Genomic DNA, 22,400 nt, shown 5'->3' with positions numbered 1-22,400 from the left:
AAACCACGATTGTATTCTCAAGCCGAGTCGCTTTTCGCATCATCATCTTTGGTAGCCCGAAATTCTTCACCCTTGCTTCCTAATCTTATCAACAGTGGTCTCTCCCGATAACTATACCGCAGTGGGGAAGCTACATGGGGAACCTGTGATTCTTGAGGGGTGGAGGTCTTATAGCCGATTCGTGCGACGAACTCGGCAAACCAATCGATCATGGCTTGTAAGAAGGCTTCTCTAGCTCCTCCTCCCCGTCTATCGATGCAGGTCTTTCACTAACATTAACATCGATGGCACCGTCCCTTCAAGGGAATAGGTGCATTACTCTCTACTTCATCTGTACTAGCTCGTTCAGGATCCATAACTATAAAAGAAAACATTTTAAAATCGTCAGGAGTCGTCACACTATCAAAATATATAAGTATGGCATGTATAGGTAGACTCTTATTCATACTGCATATTTCCGAGAATCGACTAAACCTGCTCTGATACCAACAAAATGTAACACCCCTTACCCGAGACCGTTTCCGGAGTCGAGCACGAGGCATTACTTAGCTTATCTTACCAATTCGGAGCATAAAAACTAGGTTTGAAAATTTATTTCACTATTTACAGCAAATCTGTCCAATCGCGCAGCAGTTACTAAATTAATTATAACTTGAGCTAGAGAACTCGAAATTTAATTCCGTAAATTTTCCCTGAAACTAGACTCATATATCTACTCACCATAAAATTTTTAGAATTTTTGGTTCAGCCAATTAGTACAGTTTATTAGTTAAAGTCTCCCCTGTTTCACCATTCGACTATTCTGACCTCTTGTTACTAAAAATAACTTTTCTCGTTATAGGATTTTCATATGCTATTACCACTTGTTCCTACAGAAAATAGACTCATTAAGGAATCTAAGCATGTAAATTTCAACTCATAACCATTTTTGTACAATTTGTAATTATTTTCTAAACTCAGAACAGGGGACTCCAAAAACTGTTCTGACCCTGTCTCACGAAAATTCACATATCTTAAAATATAAATTTCCTTTTTCTACACCGTTATTTTTCTATGAAAATAGACTCAACAAGATTCAATTCCATATATCATTCACCCTATAATTCATTTTATACTATCTTGGGTGATTTTTCAAATTCACGTCACTGTGCTGCCTGAATTCTGTTTCTTTGCAAAATTTTATCCTTTCATGATTTCCATGCATAATTTATCACCTAATCTTTCATAACAACAAACACCTTCATCCTTAACCATTTTAATGACCATACATCATCAAATACTTACACATCACTCATTAGCAAAATCATCATTACAAACATACAAAAAAACTAAATCCCTATACATGCCATAACTCAAACGTGATTCGATATAAAATACCGAGCAGTTGTGGTTGATAGTGTGGACGATCTCCGACTTCTTTAGGATCCTTGAAGTAGCTTTGCAATACTATAAGAGAAAGAGAAATAAAAGAAGTAAGCATAAAGCTTAGTAAGTTTACTAGCAAATAAATAACAATATTTAACTTAAATAATTAAACTCAATGTCTATATCTCTAGTTTACTCTTTAGTTAATCTCATACTAGTTCTCTTACTTGTTTACTTAGAATACTTGTGTGCATAACTTACTCAATCCTTGCTGCATCGTTGAACATCAATTGATAGTATAATAAGTTCTTAAGTCTTACAACTTACACGAGCTTGCCATTTATGCTTTAAACCGAACTTTCATGAACATGATTCATTTACAAGCCCGTTGAGCTACATTGGAATAATAAGGATACTCGGGTCTCTTCGATAATAACATGCCAAAGCCATGTCCCGGACATGGTCTTACATGGGATGTTCTCATGTTAGTGCCCATGCCATGTCCTGACATGGTCTTATAGGGACCTCTCATCTCGGTATAACGCCATGTCCTGGACATGGTCTTACATGGGACCTCTCGTCTCGGTGCCCATGCCATGTCCTGCACATGGTCTTCTGAGGGACCTCTTATGATCTTAAGGATGCCAATGCCATGTCCCGGACATGGTCTTACATGGGATCTCTTTACCCAAATGTCATGACATTCGTATCCAGACCATCCTTATGTATCAACGGGACTTTTAAATTTTAATTCTCTATCATTTCATGCTTAGATCATCATCAAATAAATTCATAAAATAAATTCATAGTTGCTGGAAAATAACAGCATTGATAATAAATATGGAAATATTGCATTTATTTACCGTAAACTTACCTCGGTACCAATTATAGCCAAATTCACCAACTTAGTCTTCAACTTTATTCTTCCCTTTGTCTAACCTCGAGTTTCGTACTTCTTGATCTAAAATAGTAAATTTAACTTATTTAATAATCACATTCATCAAAACATCCTCGACTCTAACTTTTCAAAATTACAATTTTGCCCTAAACTTTTACATAATTACATTTTTGCCCCAAGGCTTGGAAATTAAACTTCATCTCTTATTCTTATGTTTTATAACATTCTGAACATTTTTCCCTTCTATGGAAACATCAAATTCCCACTCTAACATGTACTTATGAACATTAGGTATTTTTACCGATTATGTCGTTTTACTCGTTTTCACTTAAAATCGCTTAGCAAAAGTTGTTTAACATAATTTCTAGCTTCATGTTCTATCATAAAACATCAAAATAAACACTTTTCACCTATGGGTATTTTTCCAAATATAAACCCTAGGTTAAATTATTGCTAGAATAAGCTAAATTAAGCTATCGGGATCTCAAAACGTAAAGAACATTAAAAGCGGGTTTGGGATCACTTACTATGGAGCTTGGAAGCTTGAAAACCCTAACTATGGCTTCCCCTTGCTGATTTCGTTCATATGAAGAAGATGAGCATAATTTGTCATCTTTTTCCTTTTAATTCATTTTAATTACTAGATTACCAAATTGCCCCTAACTTAAAAATTTTCTATTTCACTTATCTCATGTCCATTTTGTCTACCAAGTTACCAATGGTATAATTACCATATAAGGACCTCCAATTTAAATTTTCATAACAATTGGACACCTCTAACATGTAGAACTCAACTTTTGCACTTTTACAATTTAGTCCTTTTGACTAAATTGAGTGCCCAAACGTCGAAATTTTCGAACGAAATTTTCACGAAATCATTTTGTGAAATTGTAGACCATAAAAATATAAGAAAAATAAAATTTTTCTCATCGGATTTGTGGTCCCGAAACCACTGTTCCGATAACCTCAAATTTGGGCCATTACATTTGTGGTCCCGAAACCACTGTTCCGATAACCTCAAATTTGGGCCATTACAGTCACCGTTAGCCAATTAGTCATAAAAAAAGTTAAAACTGAATAGTTATATGACCATTTTAAAACTTTTTATGGTTGAGTGACACTAAAAATTCTACTAATAATTAGATGAATACTAATATAATGTGTCCTAAGAAAAATAAGCAACAACTAGAAATGGAGAAACGACAATTAAGACATCACCATTGTAAAAGAAGTAATATTAATTCCTATCAAAGGTAGTATTGGTGGGTTTGGGTATCATTCATAGTGTCACCTAGAACATAAGTGAATTGAAACAACATTTTCTTCATGTGGAGCTTATTCTTACTGTTTTTCTTCAAAAAATTTCTTCTAGTGCCAACCACAACTTATTCGCAGAATTCTCCTTCGAGAAAACATACCTCTTATTTCATCTTATTTCATTCCATCAATGGTAATGTCTAGACCTTGCTGAAAGAGCATCTAGAACCTCACGTTGCCACATATCGAAATGACTCGTTCCATCAAAGATCTTCAATTCTAATCTCGTATTTGCCATTATCGGTCTCTCCCAAGTAGACAATGTTGGAGCTTTTAATGTTATAGATGTGGATCCTCTTGGATTGTCCACCATTTCATCTATAATCTTTCAATATGCCCAAGGAAATATTTTTTGATGTTGCTGAAATATAAGTTTGGTTTGGCTGGATTAAAACCAGCTGGTTCGTTAGTGGGAGACAAAATAATTGTAAACGAAGATATTTTACATGGCTGAAGACCGTGCAGGAATAGCTATAAATAGCCGAGGACATGACTTCCCGAGGAGAGAATTCTTCTCATTTTCTATTTCACTTTTTTTCTCCATATTCTTCTTTGATTGCTTCCAAGAATAGATAGTTATGAGAAGCTTTGCATAGAGCAAAAATCATGGGGTTTGAGTCAAAAAAGTAGAGAATCTCTGAAGCTGGTAAGGTTTTTAGTCCTTCTGTACACATGAGATTTAGAAAACAAAGTTAAAGGTTTTCATAACCATTTTAGGAATTCTGCATGTTTTTGGAAAACTTAGGTTTAAGTTAAAAATACTAAGTTCAACCCATGATTTGGTTGTCATGCTTAACTACTAGGAGAATGGAAGCTCTAGCATTTGAAAAAGTTACGTTGATAAGGCAAAAAAGCATCAGGTGAGTTTCTATATTCATTCTTTGGATGCTTTGCTAAACACATGAGTATGTGTCAATTCTAAAATGAATTCCATGACAATCCATGATCTCTGTTGCCTGAGAATGCTTGGTTGTTTAAGAATGAGTAAGTTATAAGTATCTGCCATTGTATCGTAGTTTATGAATTAGTATGTAATGTCTATGAAATATGGAAGGGAATCATCGACAAGCTAGATGAAGTTAGGATGGGAAAAAGGGTGGTTCTGTTAAATACAGCAATACGGTATTGCTGAGTGCAAACCATGATAAACGAAGCTTCGAGCCTTGCAGAGGGGACACTACAGTGTTCGAGCATCAATATTAGGATGATAAGTGGAGGAATAGGCGGAGGAATATGGAAAAAAGAAATTGAAATTCTATTACGATTCCACCATCCGGGATTGATAGGAGCAAACCGTAATGGGCAAAACTCAGGGGGACACTTTGGTGTTCGAGCATCAAGGTTGATATGAGATAAGACGAAATTGACGGCTATTAAGTTTCGTAGAGCAACACCACAACGACAATTAGTAAGCTCTAAGGAGCGACGCCGCAACGACGATAAGGTCATTTGGGGATTACAAGGTGTATCGTAGTTTATGAATTTGCATGTAATGTCTCTAAAATATGGAAGGGAATCATCGACAAGCTAGATGAAGTTAGGATGGGAAAAAAGGTGGTTCTGTTAAATACCGCAATACAGTATTGCTGAGTGCAAATCGTGATAAACGAAGCTCCAAGCCTTGTAGAGGGGATACTACAGTGTTCGAGCATCAATATTAGAATGATAAGTGGAGGAATAGGAGAAGGAATATGGAAAAAAGAAATTGAAATTCCATTACGATTCCACCATCTGGGATTGCTAGGAGCAAACCGTAATGGGCGAAGCTCTTGGGGACACTTTGGTGTTTGAGCATCAAGGTTGATATGAGATAAGACGATATTGACGGCTATTAAGTTTCGTAGAGCAACACCACAACGACAATTAGTAAGCTCTAAGGAGCGACGTCGCGACAGCGATAAGGTCATTTGGGGATTACATGGTGTCTCATAATTTATGAATTTGCATGTAATGTCTATGAAATATGGAAGGGAATCATCGACAAGCTAGATGAAGTTAGGATGGGAAAAAGGGTGGTTCTTTTAAATACCGCAATACGGTATTGCTAAGTGAAAATCGTGATAAACGAAGCTCCGAGCCTTGCAGAGGGGACACTACAGTGTTCGAGCATCAATATTAGGATGATAAGTGGAGGAATGGGTGGAGGAATATGGAAAAAAGAAATTGAAATTCCATTACGATTCCACCATCCGGGATTGCTAGGAGAAAACCGTAATAGGCGAAGCTCTGGGGGACACTTTGGTGTTCGAGCATCAAGGTTGATATGAGATAAGACGATATTGACGGCTATTAAGTTTCGTAGAGCAACACCACAACGACAATCAGTAAGCTCTAAGGAGCGACGCCGCGATGGCAATAAGGTTATTTGGGGATTACAAGGTGTATAACCATAGCTCAACTATGGCAACCAATAGAGTTCGTCAGGACAGTAAATACGAGGATTACGAGGTATAAGACCATAGCTAACTATGACGACCAATAGAGTCTGTCAAGATAGTAAACACGGGGTAGTTCACTAGGACTTTAAATATGGAACCTAACGAGTAAGACTATATCTCAGCTATGGCAACAGGTGAAATTTGTCAGGACACTAAACTCAGGGTAGTCCGCTAGGACGTTAAACGTGGGATTATATTAAGTAAGACCATAACACGACTATGGCAACATAAGAGAGTCCTCTAGGAAAATAAATACAGGTGGATAATCAGGACAATAATCGGGGGAAATCTTACAAACATGGAAAATGGGTGAAAGAAAAATGTAAGTAATGGGAAACGATAGTGAGCCAGGATATAATTGGGGAATCCGTTGAATAAGGAAAAATGAAGTAGAAAAGGAAATAGTCCACCAATGCAATGATCAAAAAAGCCAGAAGGGCATATGGGTTGTAACCCAACAAGACACATACTAGGGTAAAGACAAGCAAGAAAGATGTATTCAAGGATCGCAAGTAAGAATCCACCATTAAGGTTGCCAGAAAAGTTGGTATGCGGGAGAAAGGTACTAATAAGGGGTACCAAGTCACAGATATGTCTGTCAAGACTATTCCTCTTTAAGGGAAACTATTGAGCAAGTATTAGCCAAATGGCTAGTTCCATGGGAAACTAGCGTATAAGAGAAAATTGGAAACTTAGATTGTAACACCCCTAACCCGTGTCCATCGCTAGACTAGGGTTACGAGGTATTACCAAACAATACACAGTTTAGATTGGACATTCTTTACAATTCAAACGCCTAATAATGTATTCTCCTTTATAAAATTTTCTGAAATAAATTAATAAACCAACCTCTTATTCATACAAGTCAAAAGCATCTATTTGAATCATATATCTAACCACACAAATCATGCTTTATCGAATATTCTCTTATACGAATTATAATTCAATATCTAACCATTTCAATTACGTTTGCTAATTCAAAACTTTCAATCCAAGCAATCAAATATCAAAACCGATTTGTACATGATTCATAATTATAAAAATTCAATTACCAAATCATAGTATTTTAAAAATTATAACCTTATGTACATTTTACTAAATCAAACTTAACTATTTTCAAGTCAAATGCCAAGTCATAAAATATCTAATTTGCAAGCTAAATAACATATCTAACATGTTATATTCAATCACACACATGAACCACATACCTAATTAGCATGCAATTATCATGCCTATATTTCATATACACAACCAATTAATAATTTCAATAATCAATCCTCCAATTTAACTTCCATATCAATTAGATCATATACATTCGTTGTCATTCAAAACCGAGCCAAACATATAACTACTTATATATAACACATTTTATAACCATTCATTGAATCAACGATTTAACCTTTTAAAACGAACTATAAGCAAACATTAAATAGGCATAGGTATTCATATCTCAAATGTCCAACAACTTAAATAAACAACCTTTTGGTTATCAAATTTAACTCAATAAATCATAACATTTCCATCACTCAATCTATAAGCTAAACATATTATCTCATATCTTAACATCAAAACAATATGTCATTTATAGCTATTCAAATGGCCCTTTTACCAAACCATATTATTACCACTTTCATGCTACCAAAATGAGTTAATTAATAAGCCAAATATATATACCCTACTTACCACTCCTCATTACTAAATCGTATAACCAACATCACAACATATTTACCATAAATCATACCTCTCAATTAAGTTTATAACATGACCAAATATAGTTACTAACATTTGCATCTTGAACAAGTCATTTTCGCATGGCTATATACTTATACAAATTTCAAAACCAAATATATCAAAACTAGCCTATACACGCCACATAACCAAATCTTAAAATATTTATTTACCGAAACAAATACTGGATAGTGTGATGAGATCTCCCACGACTTCAAACCCGAGCAAGTCTCCGAAACTCTATAACATAGGAAAAACACACAGAGTAAGCTTTGAAAGCTTAGTAAGCTCAAATCTTAATAAACTTAATATAACATATAAATTTATTACAATGCCATAAGCATACAATGCTATCTCAAACGTCAAAACACAAATTATCTCAAGTTTATATCATGATATCATACCAATCATCACCATTTAATAATATACTTACTTACTCACTGACTTTAACTTTTACAAGTTTATTCATTTCGATTCTCATATAACATTCAAGTCTCATTTTCATGTAACTAATTAAGCACATTATGAGAAATAATATATTTAATCACATATCTTTTCATATGATTCACATATCATCACTTATATCCAAATTCATCTTTCATTCATATAATATCGACAATTCACATATGTCACTTTTTTAAATCATATCTTATTCATTTGTTCATGCTCCATATGTACATATTCACAATCCATTTGCATACACATTACATAACATTCTTTGCACATATATACTTACCTTTTAATACCAAATATTGTATCTATTTCAACGTACCTGAATCAGAATGTCATTCATTTATTCACTTATTTTTCGGAACGCCCGTTAAACCGTTTGGAATTAATAATGATACTCAGATAAACAGAAATATCGTACAATGCCAACGTCCCAGACGTGGTCTTACATGTAATCTTATATCAATTACACTGTCCCAGACAGGGTCTTACACGAATCAAATACGATGCCAGTGTTCCAGACATGGTCTTACACGTAAACACAAGTCGATGCCAACGTTCCAGACGTGGTCTTACACGTAAACACAAGTCGATGCCAACATCCCAGATGTGGTCTTACACGTAAACACAAGTCGATGCCAACGTCCCAGACGTGGTCTTACACGTAAACACAAGTTGATGCCAACATCCCAGACGTGGTCTTACATGAAATCATATCTCAGAATCCTATGTCATAACATATGTATCCTATACCATTCCTAGGGTTCGTACGGAACTTTTCTGGCGTCTTCATGTTATCTAAACTTTCTCGTATTCATATATTCTGCTTCTCGAACAATTCAATATCAAATTTCATAATTTAATAACACTTTCACTCCAATTATCTACTAATCATACATTAAGTTATTCCATAATGTCACATTCCATGAACCTCTATTCAATTAAATTAACTTATACCTCCATAAACTTTCATTCATTTAATTAACAATTACATTAGGGATATATATATATATATATTAAGGCATCAAGTAGCAACTAGATTAATTAAAATAATTTATAAAGTTCGAGTTTGGGGACTACGAACTTACCTCGTTCGCAGTAACGACAAATTAATTCAACTAATCCGATACTTTGATTTTTCCTCGATTTAGATCCGAATTCCGCTTTTTTTTCCAATCTAATAAATATCAAAATTAACTTAATTATTCAAAATTTTATTCAATTTCATCTAAGAACACATAATTTGGGTATTTTGAATTTTAGCCCCAAACATTTCACATTTTCACAATTTAGTCCCTAATTCAAAATAACACAAAATACACAAAATCTCATCAAACCCATGTTCGGCCGAATTTACCTTAAATCCCTAGCAGCCCATTAATTTCATTTACTTCACATTTTGACCTCTCAATTTACAAATTTCTCAATTTAGTTCTTAACACATATTTTTATCAAAAATCAATTAATTAAATATAATAGTCTATCAACAAAAATTTATATTTCATCATCAAACCACAAAAACATTAAGCTATATCAATGGAAAATCTCAAATTCTTCATTAAATCCGAAAATTAAGGCATGGTCTACTAGTATTTGAAGCAACGATCTCAAAAACGTAAAAATTATTGAAAACCGAGTAAAAACCACTCACCAATTAATCTTCAAAGCTTGGCCGAATGTAGCGTCATCCATGGCTGTTTTTTTCAAGCATTTTCGGTGGTGGATGAATTAATGAAGATGATATTTTGGCTTTATTATAATTATTATGACATTTATTAACCATTTACCAATTTAACCTTAAAAATAATTCAAAATTTCATTTATGTCAAACCATTAACATCCACTAACATAGAAATGGTATATTTACCACATAAGGACTTTAAATTTAAGTTTCTATAGCTATTTAATACCTTTAGCTAATAGAACATAAATTTTACACTTTACGCGATTTAGTCCTTTTACCGAATTAAGCCTCTAAACGGTAAAATTTCTTAATGAAATTTTCACACAATAATTCTATCATACTGTAAACCATAATAAAATATTAAAATAAATATTTTAACTTTAGATTATGGTCCCGAAACCACTGTTCCAACTGGGGTCTAAACCGGGCTGTTACATAGATGGTCACTCAGATGACAGTCAATTGAGTACAGTAGGCCAAAGCGGCCTATAGCACATGGGAGTGTTACGTATAATAGTAAGGTAAAGTGAGTAAGATGGGTTACAAAGAGGTAATCTCATAACTATTTAACCCAATTGGGACTTAGTCCACTAGAGTGGTGCAGGTTCTCGTTAGTTAACCTAGAGGCTAATATGTTAGTGAGATTTTCAGGACTACAATAATAATAAAAAGTTCGCCAAGAGCTAATTATATGCGAAATATTTGTCGAGGCAAACATAACCAGAATGATCCCTTTTATAGTTAAATGGTGGGAAGAAGAAACCACCCTAGGGTAGGGTTAAAAGAAAGGATATAAGTAAAGGAAAGGTAGAGTTTGCATATATGAGGAATCGTTCAAAGAACCATTGAATTAGTATGGTTCAGGGAATGATTGCTTAATGACCTATCAATCAAAGGATAAGTTCGGAGATAAGTCAGAAATCGCCAGGTCAGATTGACAAAAATTTCCCCAAACGAGCAAGATTCTTTTTGTATTTTAGAATTATTTGTTTAAACCCCTACAAGGTGGTGTATGTTTTCGTATAATGTAGAAACTCACTAAATCCATTCGAACTTACAAGAGTTTTGAACTATGATTGCAGCATTCGCGGGATAAAGAAATCGAGGAAGGACCAAGTCAGACCGTGTGGGATCAAGGAGTTCCGTTGAGAAGGTGTCATGCACATAGTGAGGGGGATACCTTTAGAGACTTCACCAATGGGGCGAATATGTTGTAACCAAAAAGTTCCCTTAGAGTCTGGAGTTGAAACAGTGATTTTTTATTTAAAATTTATTATCTCTGTTGTGAAGGTTCTTAAATAAATAGGTAATACAATCTAATTTTAAAATTTACTAAGTTCTAAGTATATACAATGACCGATTCAGTTGTAACGCCCGTACCTGAATTCGGTGATAAGGTCGATAGGGGTGTTACATTAACTAATATACACATTCTAACCATATTTCTAGCCAAATCATACAATACACATGGACTATAATGTCTTATCATTCAATTACTACATCTACTTAATTTAAAACAAATCAAGACATATCAATTTGTTCAAACATTCAAATACCAACCTTCAAATATGCCATACCACATTGAAATATGTCATTCCATTTCAATTACATATTAGTTCAATTCATTCATCATAACCCTCATAACATTGATATGAACCATATTAGTTCTATACTAATACTTAGCTCAAGCATGACAACCAAACATATCAATTTCAAGTAGGTACATATATCACCTCCTCAAAACATCAAACATTGCCATGAAACACATACAAAATCTTCACAAGTTAAATTCATTTCCATGTTCAACTCATCAAAACTTTAAAACATTAAAGTATGTACCAAGATACCTATATACATGTCATAACCCTAAGTTCAAAATGATTAAACATCTACTGATTCAATGATAGGATAGCGTGAGCTTTGAGTTAGTCCGGCTTAACATGTTCCGCAAGGTAATGATCTACAAGGAAAAGGAAAAACAAACTAGGTAAGCATATAAGATGCTTAGTAAGTTCATAGGCATTAAACAAAAAAATTAACTTAGCTTTCAATTGAATACATTAGGCTACCAATGTTGGCATAGTTTAGCAAAACATGACAATTCACTATATGAAAAAGGTGAGTATTATACCGCAATCAAACCATAGGATGCTATAAATGATCAATATGCTAGTTCATAACAAATTTAAATTCATACTCATTCAAGGGATAATTCCATCACACACGTTTCATTCAAATACATTGCTCATATTTAATTCATCATTTTTTTCCATTTGAACATTAAGTTCTGCTTATCTCGATTTTGTTTCTCGTCTCATATAATTAGTTTTGCCCTATGAAACCTAGTAAATGGACTTGAATACACAAGTATCTACATCACACCAGTTGCTCGTTTAAGCTAAGTATATTCGTGTCAGGTTACCTGTCCGGGCTAAATTGACCAAAACACCCTAGCAGCTCATAAGCCACCACATTTTCACAATACTTGTGAAATTAAACTCCCAATAACCAAAAAAAAAAGAAAAATGAAAATTTCACCAATTGTAAATTAATGCCCAAAGCTTAAAGATCCACCAATTTAAGGAAGGGGTTACAAAATTTTTCCACTTCTCAAAGTCATGGCTAAACGATAAACGATAATTAACATTCAACCATCCTAACCACACGAATAAGTTTTACTTACACCAGAATTTTGATATTGCAATAGAGAAACTTCCAAACAACCAAAACCCAAACCAAAATCAGTGGATTGACAACAGCACAAGATCGAATACAAAATCTGAGAGGCGTAATCACCAAAACAACGATGACATAAAGATAAAACAAAAGGTAGGAGAGTAAAGAAAAGAGAAGAAAATTTTGAGAATAAAGAAAAAGAAATGTCTAACCTAAAAACAGAAATGAAAATGAGTGGGGAGAGAGAGAGATTTTGGGGATAATTTCAAAAAGATTTTTTTAAAAAAAACTACCCATATCTCGATCTCGCTAAATCCCGACCCATCAGATTTTTCAGAATTTAAATTTAACTCAAATTCTGACCACATGGTCAACGGCACAAAACAAAAGCAAAAATAGTTTCACTTTGCATGCACAAGATTCAAATACTAGACCTCTAGGTAAGCTAAAATCTTACCACTAAATCAACAGACTCATTTTTATCAAAAAATAAAACCCCATAAATTAAAGATAAATAAGATGTTCTAAGTCAAAGATTGGAATAAAAATAACAAAAATTTCAAATGAAAGGATTTCAACACAAGACCTCTAAAACGAATATTCAATGCTTAACCACTACAATAGAGTAATTCACTTTAACATAATTCCTACAACTTTTATTTAAAAGCATGAGGTGATTATTCTTAGTTCATTAATCTAATTTCTACTAATTCGATATTTGGGATGTGACGGACCAATATAGCATAATACTTCCACCTTATTTCTGTTAGCCCTCAATTCTATATATGGGAATAGCAAAATAAAAATTCTATATATGGAAACCCAACTTTCCTTCCAAATTAAATATAATTCCTTATTTTGAAATCTAAATTAGATGTAATGTTGGATATATCTTTAAGATGTAAAATTATAGATATATTTGTATCTATATATGTATTAGTTATTACATTTGACTCTGAATTTTATTAAAATTTAAGACATTTTCACACTTGTAAATAAATTTTTATTCTTTGTATCTCTATTTGTTAAAATTTTGGTTCGAAATTTTATAAATTTATTTATTCATCTAAAATTCGTACATAAATTATCATATATATCAATGTGTTGCATAAAAATTTCATCCAAATTTTGTTTGTGAAAAAGTTAAGGTATTTAAGTCATAAATAAAAATCTATGCCACAGTCAATAACTTGCTAACGGTCTTTTATATATATATATATAACATCTACAGCCTAAATTTGACTATTAAATTACATGAATATTTAAATTAGTATGCTATGAAAAGTTTTCAATATTTACACTAAAATTCATCTCAAATTATAGAACATGGATTAATTTCTGTAAGTTATGATTTGTCGAATACATTTTAAGAGTTACATGGAAAATTATATATTAAATACGTATACTTTTTATTAATATAAATCTAAATTCAAATTAAATTTTTTTATTCATACACTATAAATTTCATAATTGTAAAATGAAACACACAACAATATTATTTATAATAAATACGAGCTTATTTTAAAACAAACTCTTAATTATGTAAACACTAATGCCCGTTTGGTACAGCGGATATAATAAATGTGTGATTTTCATAGTGAATATAATACATGTTTGATTCAACTATTGATATTTTTGCTATGAATTCAATAAGCAAAGAAATAACGATCAATCTCCCATTCATTTATGATAACATAGTTTTATCTTTAAAAGACCGACCGATCAATTTACTTATTACAAATATGATAATATCATTTTGTCTTTTAAAAATCGATCAATTTACTTTTCAAATATGATAATATGATTTTATCTTTAAAACTCGACGTATCTATGAAGTTATTTTTTAAAGTTTATTATGAGAATTAAACAAATAAATTTGATTCTTAAACATAATATTGCTTATTACCCATAGATAAATAATTGTTTTAAAGTTAATGTTGAGGGGAAATCCAGATGGTGATTTATATTGCCATGATTAACAAAGATTTAGCAACCGCCATTTATATTTAGAATCTTGACAATTGGATTTCGTTACCTATTATGCATATGCCTTTGTGTTGTTCGAGTCTCCAAATGATTTAGCCTTGAAACTCCCCATTTTGCCTTGTACTCACTCACTATATAAAGGCCTTATTCGCCACTCGTTTCAAGCAACCCAATTCTTTCCTTCACCCTCTGTTAGAAACAGTTTGAGAGCAAGAGAGAGAGCACTAGTTGACAAGCAATCAGAAACTGTTAAGCTTGCAAAACTAGCGATAGCAATGACAGGAAAGAGAGTTAAGCTTGCTTGGATAGAAAATAGCAGTGCCCGAAGAGCAAGCCTGAGGAAAAGGAGGCAAGGGCTGGTGAAGAAAGTGACGGAGCTGACCACTCTATGTGGTGTAGAAGGTGGCATTGTAATATACACTAAAAACGAGGAGGAGCCAATAGTGTGGCCGTCGCGTGAAGAGATGGAACAACTGCTACGGAAGTTCAACGAAATTCCCGAGGTAGAACGCATGAAGAAATCGATGAACTTGGAGACCTACTACAAAGGGATGATTTCCAAGTCGCAAGACCAACTAAGGAGGGAAACCAGGAAAACCAAGGAAATGGAGGTGGGTCAGCTCATGCTTCAATTCGAACAAGGCAAGAAGATAGATGACTTTAGCGTTAATGAACTGGATGACATGAAGTGGTATATGGAAACAATGAGGACAGACATGGGGAAACTTATAGAATTTTATGAAAAATTTCCTCCTCCATCTGTTGGTCCCAGTCAAGGAGATGTTCCTTTACCACCACCACCACCCCAAGGCAGTGCACCTGCAGTCGGTCAAAATATTGGCAGTGCTGATGCAGGTGTTGGAGACAAAGACACCTTTGAGGACTTTCCCTGGGAGGATCCGTTAAACGCCAATACTAACACCAATTATATTAGAGGTGAAGCTAGCAGTAGCATACGGAGGGAGATGGGCTTAACATATCATGATCCCTTTGCTGCTGTTACCGGGGATCACTTGACGTTGCCAGGATCATCACTTGGCGGCGCTGGTAGCTCAAGTCTCCATCAGCCAAGGCCCTCACATGATGGCAACTCAAGTATTGCACCTGAGCCGGGGCTGACAGGATTCTCTTACGGCGGCAACACAAGTGCTGCTATAGAACCGAGGCCGCCAATGCCTCCATTCGGTTATGATAGCTCCTCAAGTGTTGGTACTGCTAACCCGGAACTACCCCCATTTGAGCCTCTTAGCGACGATCTGCTTAAAGGCGACAGTCTTGGGCCTTTCGACAATGATATGGGGCCGGGACATTTCCCGTTGGGACCACTGGAAAGCAGTTCTCCTGCAAGTGATTTTGAAGGGAACCCTTTAAGGTTTTTTGGTGGTGAAAGCAGCAGCCATGGCGCCGAAGGCAATCGTGAAACCGGACCATTTGATGACAAAAACTAGCCCACCAACTTTGCGCCATGAAATAAAGTTTCCGAAGTCATTGAATATGGCCTAAATTCCTAGTGTTTCGTTTTTCTATGTCATTTCAAGGTCAAGTAGTTATATTTTTGCGAGTCAATTATTATAATCTAATAAAATGTAATGTTTTTCTCAACATATAAGGGAGGAGTGGTTAAACTTGATTACTGGTAATTTAATCATCAACATTCAAACTTGTAATTTTCTCGCTTTTTTTTAAAAAAAAATTTGCTTTTAATTAAAATATCAATCACCTCACTGATTTAATTGTAAAGCTCACGTGAATTTTAAATTGATTTGTCATTTTACATTATAGCTATATATCTTTAAAATAAATCATCTATAAACAAAAGCTTACTAGGATTATAAATTGATTGTTAAGTCACAAGCAATTAAGAAAAAGGGTAAACTATGAACCCACACAATTATTAATAATTTTTTACAAAATATTACCTAATTATTCAATTATCTTTTTAATCACCAACAGGTTAAAGGTTGTAGTTTTTAAATCAACATGATAATAATTTTAACACTCAACATTCAAATATTTTATTAATTTAATTTTGATTCTAAAAAATTCACACTTCAACAATTATTTTTGAACATTTTTTCGTATGAACCTTTCACCTAAAAAATTTTAAAAAAGAATAAATTGATCAATTAAACTTAATAAAAATATAAAAAAAAAAACTGCAAACATTACTAGAAATTAGATTAGTAGTAAAAAAAACAAGGGTTTGGGTAGCATGGTGGACGTTATTTTTGCAAAGAAATGGAATAAGGGAGGATTTGGGAGTTTCAGTTGAAGGAACGAGGAAAGCCAAAATCTATACACTGATTATGATTTCTATTTTTTTATTATTCAGCTTAATTATCATAATAATGTTTAACTTTTTTATTTTTTCTTTGATTTATTACATCTGCTAATTTGATAAGTTATGTACCTTTTTGTTCTTAATTTACAAATTTTCTGGTAATATTCTCATCTTAATGAATTTTACCATTGTTGGTATGAAATTAGAATTTATATATAAAAATTTGATTTTAACACTAACATTTTTAAATAATATTTCTAAAACAGTGTTCTTAAAATTTCCAAGACAAAACACATAAGATTGTCCAAACATACATTGGAACATCAAATCCGGAACCCAAAACAAAATCTCAACAAAATAGAATAATAGCAAAAGAACCAAATGGAAATATTTTCCTCGTCTGACATTCAATTTCTTTTAAAGCAGACAGGATAACACCAGTCAGTATCTACTTGATCTTCTTCTTCGGCCTCAACTGCAACAAGGGAAAGGCATTTATATTAACTTAATTCAATCTGCAACAAAAAGATAATAGAATCTGCAAGAATACAAACCTGATTGCTGTGACCACACTTCTTCTTGCGGCAGTTCACGGCTCTTGGATGCAGACGAGCATAACACCTAGCAACGCACATTCTCAATTATCAAATAACTTCCATGCACATGCGTCTTTTAAGATAACATGCAATGGGCAGACTACTAATTAGCTCCTTCACTTTGATCTTAAAAATTCTCATTACTCGAAGAAATCGATCTTGGGATTTATCAAGCTACATAAGTACGAAACAGAGAATTGATCATCATGTACCACACTAGAAAATCAACTGCCAAGTAAAGTTTAGACCAGTTGACAAAGTTGAGAATGGAAATTTGAATTTTGGGAACTAAGATGCCCTCCTTTTCATTCTTTAGCTCAAAAGAGGGTTCAACTTGTAGTCCCATTTATGGTACTACAAAATAGTAAATTGAGATTAATTTATCGCATTCTGAGGATTGTGCCATTCATGAAAATCAACTGCCATGAAAAAGTAGAAAAATGGTTACAATCACTATTAGGACCTCGTATGACCTCTATCCCGTTTCACATCAACAGTAGTCAGGTCCCCCTTAGGCCTTAGAAGAATACTAAAAGATGCCTACAAAATAAAACAAAGAAAAGTAGCTTACTTGCGGCAAATCATCTTGTCTTGGTTGTATTTGCGAGCCAAAGCCATCAAAGAAGGCTCGATAATTCCACCTCTCAACCTCAGAACAAGATGAAGTGTTGATTCTACGTCGAAAAAAATATAAGAGCCAGAGTCTTTTAAGTATATTAATAAAATAAAAAATGTAGAAAACATCTTCTAACACTCAATAGAGAAACCTTTCTGGATGTTGTAGTCAGCCAAGGTACGGCCATCTTCGAGCTGTTTTCCGGCGAAGATGAGACGTTGTTGGTCCGGTGGGATTCCTGTGTTTGTTAGTTCATAAAAGAAAATCAGTTTAAATCAAATTTAAGAAGTTATGATACAGAGAAATGAAAAATTGTAGAAGGAAAAAAGACCTTCTTTGTCTTGGATCTTGGCTTTGACGTTGTCAATGGTATCGCTGCTCTCGACCTCGAGAGTTATGGTCTTGCCGGTTAGGGTTTTCACGAATATCTGCATCTTTTCCTCCCTCCCTCTCTCTTCCTTCACAAGAATAATGAGCGGCTAAAACATTCAGAGGGTTTTATACTCATTTTCTAGGGTTTTTTTGTTGTTGTTGGATATGAGATTGTATTAGGGCTTTTTCCTCTTTGAGCCCAAAAGAGGAAAAGAAATAAGGTTTTATCTAAAATAGACAAGCCAAGCGGGCCCTGGATGAACCCAATAGCATAGATAGGAAAGGGGCCATCCATTCTGGAAAATGGAGGATGGGCAGCCATTGAGAAAGAGGAGGTTGATGCTCTCGACTCCCACAAGTAATGCACGTGTATCAGTTACCCGATCAAGGGAGGAGTCAGGTAGATATTACTTTGATTTTGAGCTATATAGGAATAGGATGACCCTAAGACAACAACATTACAGTATCTATTCCTACATTATGAGATCAGCATTTGTAAGGGATCCTTACATCTCCTTTTGTCTTGCATCGTTTACATTTGTCCAATTCATAAACACCCTACATCGTCAAACCTCAATGCTTAACCCATTGATCAAAGAGTGACTTGCTCATGCACCTACTAAACAGTAAAAACAACATGCTTCGAAGATTTTAAATTTTAGATTCCAAATGAATGTTTTAATATAATTTTTTAAATTTGATTCAGCTGAAAAGATCATTTCACATTTTTTAGTTTCCTCGCACAGCAACGTATTATGCTGCACTGTTATGTGAATCCTACGTCTCAATCTCTTGCACCATTTAGAAGAAATCTGGAATCTGGATTTCTGGTATTTGTTCAACCTAGAAAAATTGGTTTATTATGCAATTATGAAAATATGGATCTGATTATAAAATATTTATAAAAACCTCAATAATATAAAAGCTTAACTTTGAAGCTGCATTAAATAGTTCCACAACTTTTTCCTGTCTAGATAAAAGATCTAAAATCCATTCCAAAAACTAAATGTGCAGCAAGAGAACCGGGCAAAACACACTTGAATGTAAAGAAAACTGTTTAACAAAGAAAACTCCAAGCGCCACAGCAATAGTAGCTGAGTGAGTAATTGATATAAAGCAAAGAATCACAGCCTTCTTCCACGTCTGCCACCCTTTCTACGGGTACTATCAGTGGGAATGGGAGTAACATCCTCTGAGGAGAACAAAAAGGTTATTTGTAATTTACAAGAGTCAAAGTGAAACGACTTAATAAAACACATTCAGAAATGAAAGGATCAAAGAAATGTACCTATTCGACCAATTTTCATGCCTGAACGAGCAAGGGCTCTAAGTGCAGACTGAGCACCAGGACCAGGGGTCTTCGTCTTGTTTCCTCCAGTAGCTCGGAGCTTTATATGAAGGGCAGTAATACCCAACTCCTGCGGATAGCAAATGCTTAATGGAATGAGTTCACTACTTATAACTACATATTGAACCATAATTCAGAGGGCAAGCTGTAAGACCTTGCAGCGTTGAGAAACATCTTGTGCTGCAAGCATGGCTGCATAAGGGGAAGACTCATCCCTATCAGCTTTCACCTTCATACCGCCTGTTGTTTAGAAAAAGTTAGAAGAATATTGTTCATCCAAATAACTCCATTCTGGAACATGAGTATCATCGCATGTTAAAATGTGAAGTTTACACTTTTTATGATAAAGATATAACAGCAACATCCAATTTATGAAATAGGCGATTGAAGTATTAAAACCAATGAAAATGACTTTAAAACACTAGAGATGGCAAGGACACCAAAAACCCAAGATAGCCAAAGCATTCATTTTTTAAATAGAATCATAAACCATACCAGTGATTCGAACCATTGTTTCCCTTCCAGACAAATCAGTCACGTGCTGCAAATCCAACCATAGCATGTTAAACAGTATGAATTTCCACAAAAACAAAAATCATTGTCAATAGAGGGTGTCATCGCTTACAATAAATGTATCATTGAATGAAGCAAAAATGTGAGCCACCCCAAAAACATGCTCACCCTCTCGAACAGCAGGTCCAAGGTTAGTATTCTCCTCCTTGGGCTCCCTAACCTTTCTCCTTGACTACAAAATATCCCAAATCAATGAACACATAAGCTATCTTATTTGCAATTAAGTCTTAATAAACTTGTCCTATACTGGTAAAAAATAACCCCAAAATCCCACCCCGCTTGAATCTGAAACAAACATTGTCCAGAGAGAAGGCAATTTTGGTACAAGGTTAAACCTAATCCAATTAGTAAATTATTCCAACTTGAAGCTTCCCATTTCAAGACTAAGAAAAAATTGCACATTTATAGTTTTGTTTTGCTTCAGTTTTCCTGGCATTCATGCATAATAAAAGCTTATTACAAAATTACACTACATTTAGTCCGTAAAATTCACCCTTTTCTATACCCCAATCCTAAACTTTTTTTCCCAGCAGCCAAACAAGATTCAACTTGTCGCCGATAACTGAAAATAGATTGGAAAGAGAGACTTACCATGGCTTCCGGAAAACTGAAAGAGAGCTCGAAAACTAGGGTTTTAAGACAGCACTTTGACTGAGCTTCAGCCTCCAGCGACTCTAGCTTTCAAAAAGAAACTGAGAAAGCAGTTACTATCATTATATAGTTAGGGTTTTGTTAACCCTTACATTAAATGACGAAAAAGGCCTCATTAGATTATTATAGGCATAGTGGTAAATACGTCATTTTATTATTTTATTTTTTTGAGGAGGGGATTAGGAAAATGTTTGTAATTTATAGTTCGAAACAGAGAGTTTAATCGGTATTTCTAACAAATTATTTAAGTGAAAAATTATAAATAATGTCCAAAAGAAAAGTAAAAATTATTATATAAATAATAAACTCAAACAAATCAAATTTAGTTTTTAATTTTATAAGTGGTGCTTGATAGTGTAACGTTTTAGAACTTCATGTCTTGCTAACAATTTGAAGGAATATACAGTCAAACATCTCATGCGGCTGGAATCTTAACTATTACGTCCTCGTTGTATAAAATTTTAAGGTAATTAAGTTCACGAATCATATTTTATCATTTTAATTTGATTTGAAATTTTCTTGAATCAAGTCGAGTGATATGAAATTCGATTAAATCGAATATATTTGTTCAATTAAATTTTTAAAAAATTTTACCAACCACCGTAATCAAATTTATTATTAACTTTATCCCTCATAATTTATTTATTAATCTTTTATATACGGGTTAACTTATTTGCTTGCTTAGTTGCTTTAATTATCTTCTTATTCTTGTAATCATATATTTTAAAATTAAATATATATTAAATGTAAAAGTGTAATTTTTTAATAAAATTTATTTTAAAGATAAAATGTGAAATTGATACCAATAAAAAAATTTTAATACAAACATTTTATGGCATCATCAATAATTTAATTTTAACATAAACCGATAAATGTTCAGCATGATTAAACAATTCAATAATATAAATAGTAGATATAAATTTGGAGAAAAAGAATTTGGGGTTTGAGGGAAAGTAAAAAGAAAAAAATTGGGGGTTTGAGGAAGTAAATTTTTTTAAAGGAAGTAAAAGGAAAAACGATTTGAGGATTTGGGGGAGTAAAAAATTTTCAGAGAAAGTAAAGGGGTTTCAAGGGTCGGGGAAAGTAAGTAAAAGGGTTTGATATTTGACTTATTCAAAATATTCAAGTTATTTGAATTAAAAAATTTGAACTCGAAATCGAGTTGATTCGAATAATTCGAAATTCGAACTTTTTTTCAATTTATTCGAATTGAATCGAATTTATTCGATTGAGTTTGAGCTCAATTGGCATGGGCATTGTTGCTCATGTAGGAGGAAGTGTATTCGAATACGCTAAAGCATATTATCCTCGTATTTATGGGTTAAGGAGAGGCTATGAATAATTCTAAACATTGTGTCAAAAAAAAACAGATACGATCATAATTTATAACGAGATTATTAAAAAAAATATTCTTTTATATA

The 22,400-nt window shown here is 33.6% G+C and overlaps 3 protein-coding genes and 1 long non-coding RNA gene across 4 annotated transcripts; 1 reads left to right on the top strand and 3 right to left on the bottom strand.

Moving 5' to 3' along the window:
* Positions 1-868: 868 nt before the first annotated feature.
* LOC128032510 (uncharacterized) lies at positions 869-2,832 on the bottom strand. Its single transcript, XR_008188778.1, has 3 exons — positions 2,791-2,832; positions 2,240-2,326; positions 869-1,446 (listed from the first exon to the last, which is right to left on the bottom strand). It is a non-coding gene; the product is annotated as an uncharacterized LOC128032510 (long non-coding RNA).
* An 11,985-nt stretch (positions 2,833-14,817) lies between these two features.
* On the top strand, positions 14,818-15,990 carry LOC105797704 (agamous-like MADS-box protein AGL90). Its single transcript, XM_052621260.1, has one exon. The coding sequence runs from the start codon at positions 14,818-14,820 to the stop codon at positions 15,988-15,990; it is 1,173 nt and encodes a 390-aa protein (XP_052477220.1).
* Positions 15,991-17,045: 1,055 nt separating this feature from the next.
* On the bottom strand, positions 17,046-18,534 carry LOC105799658 (ubiquitin-60S ribosomal protein L40). The gene is made up of 5 exons (XM_012630331.2): positions 18,367-18,534; positions 18,187-18,273; positions 17,991-18,093; positions 17,378-17,444; positions 17,046-17,298 (listed from the first exon to the last, which is right to left on the bottom strand). The coding sequence occupies exons 1-5, from the start codon at positions 18,467-18,469 to the stop codon at positions 17,272-17,274; spliced, it is 387 nt and encodes a 128-aa protein (XP_012485785.1). The 5' UTR covers positions 18,470-18,534; the 3' UTR covers positions 17,046-17,271.
* Positions 18,535-19,305: 771 nt separating this feature from the next.
* Positions 19,306-21,079, bottom strand: LOC105799657 (40S ribosomal protein S14). The gene is made up of 6 exons (XM_012630330.2): positions 20,920-21,079; positions 20,381-20,500; positions 20,251-20,296; positions 19,910-19,995; positions 19,696-19,825; positions 19,306-19,599 (listed from the first exon to the last, which is right to left on the bottom strand). Exons 1-6 carry the CDS (start codon positions 20,920-20,922, stop codon positions 19,532-19,534), a joined length of 453 nt encoding a protein of 150 aa, XP_012485784.1. The 5' UTR covers positions 20,923-21,079; the 3' UTR covers positions 19,306-19,531.
* Between the last annotated feature and the right edge of the window lie 1,321 nt (positions 21,080-22,400).

The sequence above is a fragment of the Gossypium raimondii genome, chromosome 9, assembly GCF_025698545.1.
Source record: "Gossypium raimondii isolate GPD5lz chromosome 9, ASM2569854v1, whole genome shotgun sequence".
NCBI lineage: Eukaryota > Viridiplantae > Streptophyta > Magnoliopsida > Malvales > Malvaceae > Gossypium > Gossypium raimondii.
The sequence above is the reverse complement of the archived record's forward strand: the minus strand, read 5'-3'. Positions and strand labels throughout refer to the sequence as shown.